At 43.1% G+C, this 14,756-nt stretch overlaps 1 protein-coding gene across 2 annotated transcripts; it reads right to left on the bottom strand.

The window, feature by feature from the left end:
* Nucleotides 1-124: 124 nt before the first annotated feature.
* LOC115199139 (kelch domain-containing protein 10) lies at nucleotides 125-14,282 on the bottom strand. 2 transcript variants are annotated; one of them, XM_029761740.1, is made up of 9 exons: nucleotides 14,002-14,282; nucleotides 7,955-8,176; nucleotides 6,596-6,750; nucleotides 4,203-4,351; nucleotides 3,921-4,005; nucleotides 3,321-3,387; nucleotides 3,177-3,224; nucleotides 2,766-2,905; nucleotides 125-2,238 (listed from the first exon to the last, which is right to left on the bottom strand). In XM_029761740.1, the coding sequence occupies exons 1-9, from the start codon at nucleotides 14,084-14,086 to the stop codon at nucleotides 2,029-2,031; spliced, it is 1,161 nt and encodes a 386-aa protein (XP_029617600.1). In that variant the 5' UTR covers nucleotides 14,087-14,282; the 3' UTR covers nucleotides 125-2,028. The 2 variants fall into 2 exon arrangements, with proteins under 2 accessions (XP_029617600.1, XP_029617601.1); XM_029761741.1 differs by lacking the exon at nucleotides 14,002-14,282 and adding an exon at nucleotides 8,454-8,598.
* Between the last annotated feature and the right edge of the window lie 474 nt (nucleotides 14,283-14,756).

Here is a 14,756-nt window from a genome sequence, read left to right as displayed (position 1 = left end):
GCAAACCATTCCCAGATCGGTTTGTGCTGTCTTGCTTCAACTCATGACAATGACCATCGGCGTTGGCAAAACCGCACAAACAGATCTGTGACCAGGCTAAGCAAACGAAGGTGATACAAAACTATTTACAGTACATGTTTATTGACTCGTCAACAATCGAAACATTCACAAATACAATTTATCAATTCAGCGATCGCCTTAAAACCATTTGCTGCACAGCAAGGATTCAAGTCCAGGGGAGATGACTTTTCCAACTTAAAAGGTGACTAATGACATCATGCAGAGAAGAGGTTTAATAGAATGAGGACAGGCACAGATTTAGACATTTCCTTGATGGGGAGCAGGGAATCATGGGTATTCATTGACATTTTAAACTACCCCCTTGGCAATGATCAATAAATACTATTTTGTTCCACAAGGCAGATTTTAATGGCATTGAATTCAAGGTGCCATAATATTTGGCGTTAAACCACGTCCCCAGCACAGCATATAATCTGAACTGTGTTGATTATCTGACCCTGGCACTCTGTCTGCACACATTGAGACTTAACAGCAGAATACTGTTCAGATTCAGCCCCCAAGTACAACATGCATGAACTCATCCATAAATACAGCAGCATAAATACATATTCACATTATTGCTGCTTTAACTAATTGTCCAATGTGTTTGGAAAGGGCACAGAATTAAAAGATTCATCAATGCATTGTTGACTGATCTGACAAGTGGTGCATATGTTATCTTTAATGTGAGGGGAAACGATCCCAAATGGTCAGTATGTTTGGCTCAAGCTAAACCATTACTCGTGTTTCCTTCTCCTTTCTAGGTTGTAGTACTTCAATATCATTGAAACTTTGGGAAAGGCACTGAATGAATCAGATCAATGTTAGTATTCTAAAATAGATCCCCAAAAATCTGTTTATATTTGTTCGATTAGCAAAGATGGAGTAAAAGTTGGAACAGATTGAATATTTTATTTAAATAAAAACATTTTAAAGTCATTTAAGGAGCACCATGTTCACAGTGATGGGATGATTTAGTTTACAAATGGACTACCACAAGCATACTGAAGAACTAAAGTGACTGATACAGTTCAGAATGAATGGAGACCAGGTGTTTTGACTCTTACCCATCTTCCATTGATATTATGTTTCTACTATGGTGGATATAAGGGCTAAGTCCCTTGGTCAAAAGTAGTGCACTATATAGAGAATAGGGTGCAATTTGGGATACAGATAACTACCAGAGATAATTGTTTCAAATACCTGTGTGTATATCCGAGATACCTGAATGCATGTTAAATGGGTATGAGGAGTGGTGTGATATTAGGTGAAAGGGAAGTGGTCTATTAGAGACCTAACTACAGTAGCATCAGTCTGCTCTTCACACATATACTATTAAAATCAGACACTATCTCTTAATAATAAGCCTTGAATAGGGAAAAGTACTGATGACAACCTGCGTCTAAGTCTGGCATGAGGGTGATACCAATACTACCTTCCCCTTGTAACACAAAAACATGCCAACTGTCTGGTGTAACTTTTCATCTGAGTCCGAGTCTAACTTTCCTAATTGCACATAGAGAGAAAATAATGTGAGAAATGCCCCTATTCCTCTGAAATGGCATTCTTATTAAAGTCATCAAGGCCTATATAAAATGAGAAAGTAGTGAGGGTTGTCGTGAATCTGAAAGCTGTGGAGCAAATTATTTCTGGGTCTGTAAGCAGGCAGATTGAGAGGCTAGAGGTGTGTGTGTGAGGGGGGCAGCGACCTTGCTTAACACAAAGGCAAGACGGGGGAATGGGGCAGGGTCAAGAAACATTCCACTTGGATTCCTTTTAAAATCATCAGACGTCCAAATGCAAAAAGAAAAAAGGCATCCCATTGTTTTTGGTTTTAAGGCGGGGCTACGTAGGCAGAGGGACCATCAACTCCTTCAAGGCGACCCCCTTAAAAATAAATCCTGTTCTCTGTCCGACATCTCCCATCCGTCCATCCGTCCATCTATCATTCCATCCATCCTTCCTCCTTTATTTCAAGCGCTCGATGAGTTCCTGTGTGAGGCCCAGGTGCAGAAGCTGCATGGTGGGCAACTGAGCCAGCTGGGGGTGGGCCTTGAGCAGACGCTCCCAGCACAGCTCCAGCAGGCTGGGCACCACCAGCCAGATCTTAAACAGGGAGCCAGTCCGCTTGTTCTCGTGGATGTTCACCACACCACCGTGGATGTACATGCAGCCAGCCTGACCGGAGAGAAGATCACAATCAGAAACCTTTATCGCCATGCAACAGGCAGTCGCACAGAGAGAGAGAGTGAAATATGAGTGGGATATTGAATTGTGGTTATTGATTTAGGATGATCCTGTGGTCTTGTTTTGACAGTAAGAATATACTGACTAATCGTGCCAATAAAGCTAGTTGGATTGGAAACAGAAATGGGCTTAGGCCAGAGCGATGAAGAGACTTACAAATGAGTTCTGAAATGAGGTAGAAGAGAGGGGGAAGGAGACAGCACCTTAAAGGAACATCATCATGTGACACTTTGCTTCTTGAAAGTCCAATATCTTTGAAGTTTGACTGCTAACATGCAAAACATTTTGGGACTGTATCAACATTGGTCGTTTTTGAGTGGCGTTTCCGTTTAAGTCTACTATGCTAGATCTTGGAACCAGCGAAATGCGTATAAACTGTGAATGCGACACTAACAGTTGTACATCAACTACTACATAATAAACAGCTGAGGTTTCCTCTAGTGTAGTGCCCTACTGACCGGGGTCACCGCAGCACAGTGGAAATAGGCTGGCTCAGGCATCACTGCTGGGAGCTTGGTCCACTGGAAGGTCTGCAGGTTGATCTTCCACAGATCAGCCACTATAACTTCACCGTTGTAACCTCCACATAGAAACACATCTGAGACACACAGCATCATGGGTTAGACTGAGACCAGTTAGAATATATTGATGGGATGACAACAACAAAATGTCAAACCCTCTTTGGGACTTGGTTGAATGAGATGCGGAGACAGACAGAAGCAGACTAATGAAGACTTGTGAAAGTGGCTGTGATAAAACCACCCCCGTTAAGGGATAAGTGGTCTGGAGTGGGCAATGATACCACTACACCTCGTGTACAAACATTGTAATACTTCTGCTATAGAATGAATAAATGATAAGAATCTCACCGTTCCGTATCTGCACACAGCTGTGACATCTCCTGGGAGCAGGGTACCCTGTCAAAACCCAAAGCAATTGGATGAGTAGTAATATGTGAATAAAAAGACCCATAGACAGCACATTGGTTTTCTATTAAAACATCATACACAAACCTATTTTATCATGAGGCTTGGTTGAGATCTCCTCCCAGGAATTTGTCTCCAGGTTGTACGCATGTATCTGGTAGGGGAAAAAAAGGAAATTAGTTCACCACAAACATAACCCGGCCTCATAACCCGGCCTCATAACCCGGCCACATAACCCGGCCTCATAACCCGGCCTCATAACCCGGCCTCATAACCCGGCCTCATAACCTGGCCTCATAACCTGGCCTCATAACCCGGCCACATAACCTGGCCTCATAACCCGGCCACATAACCTGGCCTCATAACCCGGCCACATAACCTGGCCACATAACCCGGCCACATAACCTGGCCTCATAACCCGGCCACACTTAGTGACAGAAGTCGCCGCTTCCTCAATCTTTATGGCTTTACTATCACTAAAAATAGCCTGAAAACCACCAAGTGACCAAATGACCCAGATTAGCTGTCTGTTTGCCTAGTCAGACTCACTACCATCACAGGTTTACGATCATTCTTCTGACCTTCCTAGAAGTTATCACAGATCTGAATTGGATGGATAGGTGAAAGTGATTGGAACAGGGCCACAAACAACCACAGGTTTATGTTGTTGACAGGTTGGTGTACTACCTTGTCCAGAGGATAGGAGGTCCAGGAGGTCCCTCCTCCCAGGATGTATATCCTCTGACGGTCGTGTGCTATTTCATGTCTGTACCTGTGACACAAACAGACATGACTCATTACTTATGAGGCCCTCTGCTCCTCTAAGAGCTGAAAGGAATAAGTCAGGTCATCACTCATGCTACCCAGTGACTGGGGTGTATTCACTAGACACCAAACAGAAGAAATTGGACTGAAACAGGGAGGGACAATGACATGATCCAGTGGGACCGATTAAGGCGTGATGCTCACCGTTCCTCAGGCAGGTCGTCTGGTGGGTTGTTGGGTTTGAGGTGGATCCACTCTCTGGTGTTCAGGTCCAGTCTGTGCAGGTCTGTGCTGTAGATGTAGCCCGTCGTTCCCCCAAACACATACAGGAAGCTGTTAATGATGGCCATCGCCTTGGGGGAGAGAGAAACAAAATGGCTACCAAATCAAACTTCAATGGAAATCAACAACAATAAATATTTTTATTTGCAAGGATTGCCTATATCTACTTTTGCTATATAATATGCTCCCCTGGAATCATTTAATGGCTCTTACCTATCCCTTTGGACATTTGTCTACCATGAATTCTAGTTAAGTCAATCAGATTTTATTCAAATTTTACAAATGCATGTCAAAGCGCTTAAGAGATTTCTAATCTAATGTTCATTACCTCCAACTCAATACCAGTGTCTACAAGTGAAAACAGTGCATTTCTAAATTTTGTAGAACTAAATATGACGTAAAGAAATTCTATCCAATGACATCATCAAAAGTTAAAACATTTTGAAAAACTGTGATTTTCAAACACTATGAGATTCACGGTGACGTGGGCAGCAAGAAAATACCCCCCCTCTGGCTAGAAACGCGTTGCAGGCTTTGAAAATCCCTTTTTTTCACTTTTAATCCTACCCTGTGATGTCACAGAGAAGCATTTTTGAACTTTTCCACATTTTGTTATGTTACAGCCTTATTATAAAATGTATTAAATAAAACAATTTCCTCAGCAATCTACACACAATACCCCATAATGACAAAGTGAAAACAGGTTTTTAGACATTTTTGCTCATTTATTAAAAACAGAAATACCTTATTTACATAAGTATTCAGACCCTTTGGTATTAGACTCCAAATTGAGCTCAGGTGTATCCTGTTTCCATTGATCATCCTTGAGATGTTTATACAACTTGATTGGAGTCCACCTGGGGTCAATTCAATTGATTGGACATGATTTGGAAAGGCACACACCTGTCTATATAAGGTCCAACAGTTGACCGTGCATGTCAGAGCAAATACCAAGCCATGAGGTCGAAGGAATTGTCCGTAGAGCTCCGAGACAGGATTGTGTTAAAACACAGATCTGGGAAAGGGTACCAAAACATTTCTCCAGCATTCAAGGTCCCCAAGAACACAGTGGCCTCCATCATTCTTTAATGGAAGAAGTTTGGAACCACCAAGACTCTTCCTAGAGCTGGCCGCCCAGCCAAACTGAGCAATTGGGGGAGAAGGTTCTTGGTCACTCTGACAGAGCTCTAGAGTTCCTCTGTGGAGATGGGAGAAACTTCCAGAAGGCCAACCATCTCTGCAGCACTCCACCAATTAGGCCTTTATGGTAAAGTGGCCAGACGGAAGCCACTCCTCAGTACAAAGGCACATGACAGCCGCTTGGAGTTTGCCAAAAGGCACCCAAAGACTCTCTGACCATGAGAAACAAGATTCCCTGGTCTGATGAAACCAAGACTGAACTGTTTGGCCTGAATGCCAAGCGTCACGTCTAGAGGACACCTGGCACCATCCCTACGGTGAAGCATGGTGGTGGCAGAATCATGCTGTGAAGATGTTTTTCAGCGGCAGGGACTAGTCAGGATGGAGGCAAAGATGAACGGAGCAAAGTAGAGAGAGATCCTTGATGAAAACCTGCACCAGAGCGCTCAGGACCTCAGACTGGGGCAAAAATTCACCTTCCAACAGGACAACAACCCTAAGCACACAGCCAAAACAATGCGGGAGTGGCTTCAGGACAAGTCTCTGAATGTCCTTGAGTGGCCCAGCCAGAGCTCGGACTTGAACCCGATCGAACATCTCTGGAGACCTGAAAATAGCTGTGCAGCGACACTCCCCATCTAACCTGACCGAGTTTGAGAGGATCTACAGAGAAGAATGGCAGAAACTCCCCAAATACAGGTTTGCCAAGCTTGTAGCGTCATAACCAAGAAGACTCGAGGCTATAATCGCTACCAAAGGTGCTTCAACAAAGTACTGAGTAAAGGGTCTGAATACTTACGTAAATGTGTTATTTAAAAAAAAAAATTGCAAACTTTTTTTTTTTAAGTTTCTGCTTTGTCATTATTGGGTATTGTGTGTAGATTGATGAGGGTAAAATATTTTTTAAATCAATTTTAGAATAAGGCTGTAACCTAACAAAATGTGGAAAAAGTCAAGGTGTCTGAATACTTTCCGAAGGCACTGTATGTATACACTGATATGGTACTGGAGATAATGAATGAGGTTGAAAAGTGGCGGAAGTGCCCTTTAACAGGAAACGGAATGTAGGCCTAAACCTCAGAAGAGTCCAGAGCAAGCCAAGGAGGCAGTGGCAGACAGAACCAGTAGAGAAGATAATCAGAGATGAGCCAGTAATGCCAGATTGATTGGCCTACCTGTCCGTAGATTCGGTTGGGCTTCTTCCCTCGGCAGTTGAGCAGCGACCACCGCTTGTACTTGACGTTGCAGACGTGGACGTCATTTCCGTTGTTTTCCCCAAAGGGAATCCCAGTGCCACCAAACACCAACAGATTGTTTCCATGTAAAACAGCTGAGGGACACAATACTGAGGGTTTAAGCTGGGTCGTGTTCATTAGGGCACACAGTAGCAAAACCTTAAGACATTTTGCAACGGAAAACAAAGTGTTTCTTATTGGACTTATTTTACAAGCATTTTGCTACACCCAAAATAACATTAGCTAAATATGTGTTTTCAACCAATAAAATTTGATTTGAAGTCCCTCCCATTGTCATGCCTACTGGACACTATGCCCAGCCGTCTGACAGCAGGTGGGATTGTCCATGTGGAGGCTTTTCACCAAATCACTAAACTTGATAATCCATTGTCTTCCGAGGTCGTAATATCATGGGATGACGAGGTAAATCCGAAAAATTATCCACAGACCAATTATTTATCAAACAGTCCATTTGATGTTAATGAGGTGTAGAAATGCTCTTTCGTGATTTAATACATCAATGAGTTAGCTAAATCATATTTTACTAACCAAAACTCATCACAAGTGACTGGGTTCTAAATCAGTTTGACCCCCACCAGCATCTATATGGCAGTGCTTGTTCATTCAAGCATTCTTTCATACAATCACGATTGGCTTGATTTAATTAAGCATTTTAGATGTGGAGAATTCTAGGATATTTTATTTTACCCTCTTGATAAGAAGTGACCATACTGTATTAAGTTGTTATTGATGGATTACATGCATTGGAAATGAAAAAGTAAATAAGTAACTACTGCAACCTGAGTTTTCCATTTATAAATGTCCAGGGTAAATTACTACAGTAGATGGGCCCTGGTATTTCAGTTGTACTGAATGACTGTCAAATCTGTGCTTCGTCTGCTCAATGAGCTACATTTATACTGCAGATCAGTGCTGATTTTAGCATGTAAATCTTGGTGGGACAAATAAATAAATAAATAAATAAAAGTTTTTAGATGCATGCCAGCAAAGCCACTACACAACACCAACTGAGCCACAGGGGACTCCTGAACATAATACCCTTCAGTACCCCTGAACATAATACCCTTCAGTACTCCTGAACATAATAACCTTCAGTACCCCCGAACATAATAACCTTCAGTACTCCTGAACATAATAACCTTCAGTACCCCTGAACATAATACCCTTCGTTACCTGAAGATAATACATCAAGGGACATCATAGGCTAAAAGATCATTTTCACTGTTGTGTCCCTTTAAATTCCATACCTGAAAAAACCAATCCTACTGGTTCCCTTACCTGACATGGAGGCCAGCTCGGTGGGCATGTAGCCCTCTGTACGGATCTGCTGCCAGGTGCCCGTGGCAAAGTGGTACCTCCACAGCTCCCTGAACAGCGGGTAGTCCTCGTTCTCCTGGCCGCCCGACTCATCATAGTCCGGGTTGTACCCCCCGAACACGTACAGGTTGGTGTTGTCTGCCACGCAGCGATGCCCGCTCCGAGCTGGGGGCATATGGAGACCTGTGGGGTGGTACAGAGTGGTAGAGGTATTAGGAGGAGGATGACAGTAAGGGTCAAGGCGGAGAGAGATGTTAAGCTACAGCGGGCTACAACTACAGGAATCACACATAACCTAGTTGGCCATCCTTCATCAGTCCTGGGTTAACATCTTCATGGGTCCACATCATGCTGCCATGATAATAAAAGTTGATAAAAAAAAAAGAAACTCTTCTAACTAGAAGATGTAAACAGGACCGGTTGACTAGTTGATAGAGCTGCAAGATTCCAGTAAACTTACCAAAAAATATTAGTTGGAAGACTACCGGAATCAGAATGGAAGAAGCAGGATATCTGGAGTTCTCAAACCAGGATTTCTGGAATTTTGAAAACCCACTAGTTGAGGACTAGCCTATGCTGTCTGAGCAAAGTCCTTCCATGTTGCAATCTGGGATTCCGGAGGTTTCTATTGTGTAAGCACTAAGCTAGTGAAGTTGTGTGGAACATTTGTGATAAAGAAGCACAGCAACTACAGTATCATATACCTGGTCAAACTAATAAAGCAAGTTGGTGTGTCTTGCTGGCATCATGGTACTGTTTTAAATCACAGGGTGAGGGTGGTACACACAGCAAAGCAGACTGATATAATGGAGTGTGTGTATTACTATCCTCGTGGTAGCGCAAGTCCCCACAACGATAGAAAAACAAGGAAAATCTTCCCTTGTGGGGACATTTCCCAGGTTCCCAATAAGGCAAAGGCTATTTTAGGCTTAGCTTAAGGGTTAGAATTAGGGTTAGGAAATTAGTATTTTTGATGGGAATAAATGTTTGGTCCCGACAGGGATAGAAAAACAAAGTGTGTGTGTGTAGATTAACTGAAAACAAAATGGTTCAGACTTAGGAACACAACTTTCAAAAGGTCCCACCGATGGGGCGCTCTTGTCCACAGTGACTGTCCACCAAGAGAGATCACAAGAGCCCTGCCACCTTCACCTTTCAGCTGCATGACTTTCCTCTCCGCAGTAAACACACAGAGCTCACCACCAATAGCCTAATTCCTAGGCTGGGCATTTGGTCCATAACCTGCAACACTGCAGCTGATACCAGTGTGTTCCCAAAAATCTAAAGTAGCCAACATAATGAAAAAAGTTACATTCTCATTTGGATGCATCAATTAAGTAGCCAGCCACATAAGGATTAGGATGAGTAGTCAGCTATTAGACTTGCAGCTGGCACATAGAGAACACGCTGATTCTTACATTCTAATAATTTACCAGACGCTCTTATCTAGAGACATTTACAGTAGTGAGTGGATACATTTTCCTATATTTCTAAGTTCTGGTCCCCCGTGGGAATCAAACCCACAACCCTGGCGTTGCAAGATCCATGCTCTACTGACTGAGCTGACAGTCAGAGAGAATCAACAAAATGGGTGGGTGCTGCAAGGTGACAAAAAGACACTAACATAAGGCGAGTTTGTTTTTCATGGCCCGGTGACCCGGGTGGGTGGAGAGTTCACTTAATGATCAATGAAATGGTCTAAAATGGAAGGACCAATGGTCTGGTCTGCCCATCCGGGGCACCGGGCCATGCAAAACAAACTCGCCCAGACACACTCACACCCAACCTAGAGGCCCTACTAATTTTCTTAGGGCCTGTCACCACAATCAGAGTCGTCAGTCGGTCAGTAACACACATCAACCACTGGTTTCTTAAACATCAGCAGCAGAGCGAGAAAGGGTTCAAAATGGCCTCTTCTAACATAGCACCATGATGATGTTGTGATTAGATGCAAATCCTAGGATAGGCTTACAGAACCCAGGAAATTGTTTACAGGGTAGTCATTTTTCAGAAACCGTGGGTTGCAGTGTGAACTACAGAGGGCAAGCTATCCAAAACATGTTTCCCATGTCCAACAGCATAGCGAGAGTCCGTGCTAAACAGAATAACCCATTTCTGCAGCATACTGTGTACAAGAAAAAGAAACGCTCATTCCAGAGACCTAGAATGTTACTGGTTTGTTTATAACAGGGTGTTGGGCCACCACAACAGCTTCAATGAGCTTTAGCATAGATCCTACAAGTGTCTGGAACTCTATTGGAGGGATGCGACACCATTCTTCCACAAGAAATTCCCTAATTTTGTGTTTTGTTGATGGTGGTGGAAAATGCCATCTTAAGCACCGCTCCAGAATCTCCCATAAGTGTTCAATTGGGTTGAGATCTGACAGACACACACACCACCCTTTAAACCCCCCTATGCTCCTTTGAGACCCCTCTTTCAAAGTTACTGAGATCTCTTCTAGCCACGCATGGTAGCCAAAATAATGGGAATTTCTATACATGACCCTATGCATGATGGGATGTTAATTCCTTAATTAACTCTGGAACCCCACCTGTGTGGAATCACCTGCTTTCAATATACTTCATATCCCTCATTGACTCAAGTGTTTGGTTTATTATTTTTTCAGGTACCCGTCCATTCACACCATATGTGAAACACTGATACTCTCAGCGCCAGGCTTGAGACTGAGATAAAGCTTTACCACGCCAAAACGACACTCAACAAGCTAAAAGACGAGATAAGAAATGGGTTGAGCAGAGGTCATTCTTCATCTTCAGTCTCAATGTAGGGCAGGTATAATCAAATCCACTAGAAGCCAAAAATGCTATACTTTAATGAAGTACAGGACCTAGGCTACCTTAGGTCAAGGGAAAGGGGATACCTAGACAGTTACACAACTGAATGCATTCAACCGAAATGTGTCTTCCGCATTTAAACCAACACATCTATTCTAGGTTTGAGAAAATTCCACCCTTCAATGCCACTTTCACATAGCACGAACCGAGTGGGGATGGTGATGCCGTTGTATAATGCAGTATAACGGACCAGGCATGTGTTTTGTCCATCAGCAGACAGACAGTGCCAAGCTCAAGAGGCTGGCTCACACCCAAGCTCTGCTACCAAATCTCACTCTCACTGTCCATTAGCCCAGTTCCTGTCACACTGTTGTTCTCCCAGGCCCTAAACATCCCCATGCATTCTGTTCTCCAAAGCCCTAAACATCCCCATGCATTCTGTTCTCCCAGGCCCTAAACATCCCCATGTATTATGTTCTCCCAGGCCCTAAACATCCCCATGCATTCTGTTCTCCCAGGCCCTAAACATCCCCATGCATTCTGTTCTCCCAGGCCCTAAACATCCCCATGCATTCTGTTCTCCAAAGCCCTAAACATCCCCATGCATTCTGTTCTCCCAGGCCCTAAACATCCCCATGCATTCTGTTCTCCCAGGCCCTAAACATCCCCATGCATTCTGTTCTCCCAGGCCCTAAACATCCCCATGCATTCTGTTCTCCCAGGCCCTAAACATCCCGTTGCATTCTGTTCTCCCAGGCCCTAAACATCCCGTTGCATTCTGTTCTCCCAGGCCCTAAACATCCCCATGCATTCTGTTCTCCCAGGCCCTAAACATCCCCATGCATTCTGTTCTCCCAGGCCCTAAACATCCCCATGCATTCTGTTCTCCCAGGCCTTAAACATCCCCATGCATTCTGTTCTCCCAGGCCCTAAACATCCCCATGCATTATGTTCTCCCAGGCCCTAAACATCCCCATGCATTCTGTTCTCCCAGGCCCTAAACATCCCAACGCATTCTGTTCTCCCAGGCCCTAAACATCCCCATGCATTCTGTTCTCCCAGGACCTAAACATCCCGATGCATTCTGTTCTCCCATGACCTAAACATCCTGATGCATTCAACTTTTTGAGCTGGTCTGACAGCCTGGCTTTATATTGCCCAGGCACTCATGTCCCCTAGCCTCTTTCCACAGCATGTAGCCCAGCCTCTTTCCACAGCATGTAGCCTAGCCTCTTTCCACAGCATGTAGCCTAGCCTCTTTCCACAGCATGTAGCCTAGCCTCTTTCCACAGCATGTAGCCTATCCTCTTTCCACAGCATGTAGCCTATCCTCTTTCCACAGCATGTAGCCTAGCCTCTTTCCACAGCATGTAGCCTATCCTCTTTCCACAGCATGTAGCCTATCCTCTTTCCACAGCATGTAGCCTATCCTCTTTCCACAGCATGTAGCCTATCCTCTTTCCACAGCATGTAGCCTATCCTCTTTCCACAGCATGTAGCCTATCCTCTTTCCGCAGCATGTAGCCTATCCTCTTTCCGCAGCATGTAGCCTATCCTCTTTCCACAGCATGTAGCCTATCCTCTTTCCACAGCATGTAGCCTATCCTCTTTCCACAGCATGTAGCCAATCCTCTTTCTACAGCATGTAGCCTATCCTCTTTCCACAGCATGCATTCTCATTAGCACATGTCCTTCGTGCACACACTCAACATAATTTTAGAAGAAGCAAGGCATTGCCTAGATATTGCACAGCAGCTAAATAGTAGGCCACACACAACTATACCTACAGAGAGCAATAGTAATGGCGTCTTTTTGTAGGCACTAACTCCGCCATGGCTCATTGGCCAAAGCCTTTGGGGAATTTATATTGATAAACACAGAAAATAAGGTCTGTGGTAAACATAGGCTTAGGAGATCTTATACGTTTTGTGATAATCTTCATTAGCTAATGTCACTTTAAGCATTTATTTCATCAAAACAAGCACATAGTCTTCATAATTCATAAAGGTCCTGTTAATTGACTGATATTATCGCATAGAAGAAAAAAAACATAAGATCTCCTAAGCCTGTGTTAACTATTTTCAGTGTTTATTCCAAAACCTCATTCTTTCCCACCATAGGAATTGCTGAACGAACCAGATGTAACTGATTTCCGGTATTTAGGACTACAAGGTGGCGAGCTCTATGTTACTATGAACAAGGTCTGCTGCCAGCTGGCTAACAACTGTTGGGACTATGGACCACCGTACCTGGGGCTCCGGATGCAGTCCTTGATGTAACAAACACAAATCCATCTGGCATCAGTATATATGTGATTATTAAACAGCATTAGATTATATTCCTGTGTATTGCCAACAATAGAAGGCCTAATGCCTGAGGACCAAAATAATGTGATGATGTGTATAATGAAATATGATCCATTTCTCATCTTGGTGGTTTGGAGTCAGTGTCGAGGTCATTTGCATACTGTAAATCAATCAATACCGTGGTCAATAGCTTAAGTTAAATGTATGAATCAGGTTCTACTAAGCAGATTTTTTTTGCAAGGATGGAGGATCCCCTAGAGTTGAGCATTTCTGCAGATGAGTCGACCACCAACCATTTTTCCATAATCAGAATGATGTCAGTCTTGCGAACGTTATGCATCAAACAATTGTATAGCCAACAACTGAACCAGGACCTGGCCTTATTAATGAACGTCTCCTGTAAAGCCTGATTCTGGTTCAGCCAACAACATGAAGCGCAAATAACTGACTGTGAAATAACGTTAGATAGAATTAACGTTAGTCAGCTAAAACATTTGCAATCCAGCTAATAACGTTAGTAGAGTAGGCTAATATGAGATTGTTTACTTTCATATTTTATTCTTAAACGGTGTTTCCATGGTTTATTGCTCTCTGAGCAAACCAAAATAAACATAGATAGCTAATTACCTACCCAGGTAACGTTAGCTAGTTAGTGGTTCAGACAGAGGCTAACTAGTTAGCTACCTAGGTCGCCGCTATTGTTACATTTGATTAAACATCTTGCCTTTCAATGTCAATAGCATAAAAACCCAGTTAACCTCTGCAATCAAGATTAGCGGACTTTGTCAATAATATTCATTGAATTGGTTTCATAACAGTAACGTTACCAGCGGACAGGTCTCTAGTAATATGGCTAACGTTAGCTAGCTGGATATGCTACAGTAGTATGTTGTTTTTGACCGACCTGCTACTCTGACTGGAGGCCTCACTGTCAGTTTCTCGAATTTATTCAGTTGTTCCGAACTGCGATCGCCTTCTGCGGCCGACATCGTTTTCCAGATCCAAGACGATCAACAAAATGTTACTCAAAATTGCGACAAAATGCTTTAAGGTGCTGATAATACATTACAACAAATAAAACATTACATTATTCCCAAGGAAAGCCATTTACAAATGCATCGTTCATGTGTCCCTGACCAATCAGAGAGCCTGTTATTGATGTGCGTCGCGCAGGAAAGTTATTGGGTTTCCACTAGTTACCACAGCCATCGTAAATATTAATGAAAACAAACATTTGCTTTTTGGTCTTAATTTAAGGCTAAGGTTAGACATAAGGTTGGCAGTGTGGTTAAGGTTAGAGTTAGGGTTAAAATCATATTTTGAGAAGATACATTTAAGTAATGGGCGGGGTTTATGACTTTGTGGCTGTGATAACTAGTGACAACCAAATTATGGGCGGGGCGAGGTACATACTATGTTGAAAATAATTTATTTTCAAGCCAGGGTGCGTAATTGAGCGCTTTGCATAGTTCATAGATCGTCCTATTTTTATAATTGTCCATAAATTACTTGGATTTAATGCAAAATGTTTGGCATATGTTGCATAATGATGGATTAAGCATGAATTACCAATTACTAATACTGTGTCACTGTGACTTGGTTAATAGAAAAAGGCTTAAAGTCAAATGAAAATGTATTTATTCATACCTAGGCCACATG

Source organism: Salmo trutta, chromosome 8 (genome assembly GCF_901001165.1).
Source record: "Salmo trutta chromosome 8, fSalTru1.1, whole genome shotgun sequence".
NCBI classification, from domain to species: domain Eukaryota; kingdom Metazoa; phylum Chordata; class Actinopteri; order Salmoniformes; family Salmonidae; genus Salmo; species Salmo trutta.
Note: the sequence above shows the minus strand (reverse complement) of the source record. Positions and strands in the feature narration are given on the sequence as shown.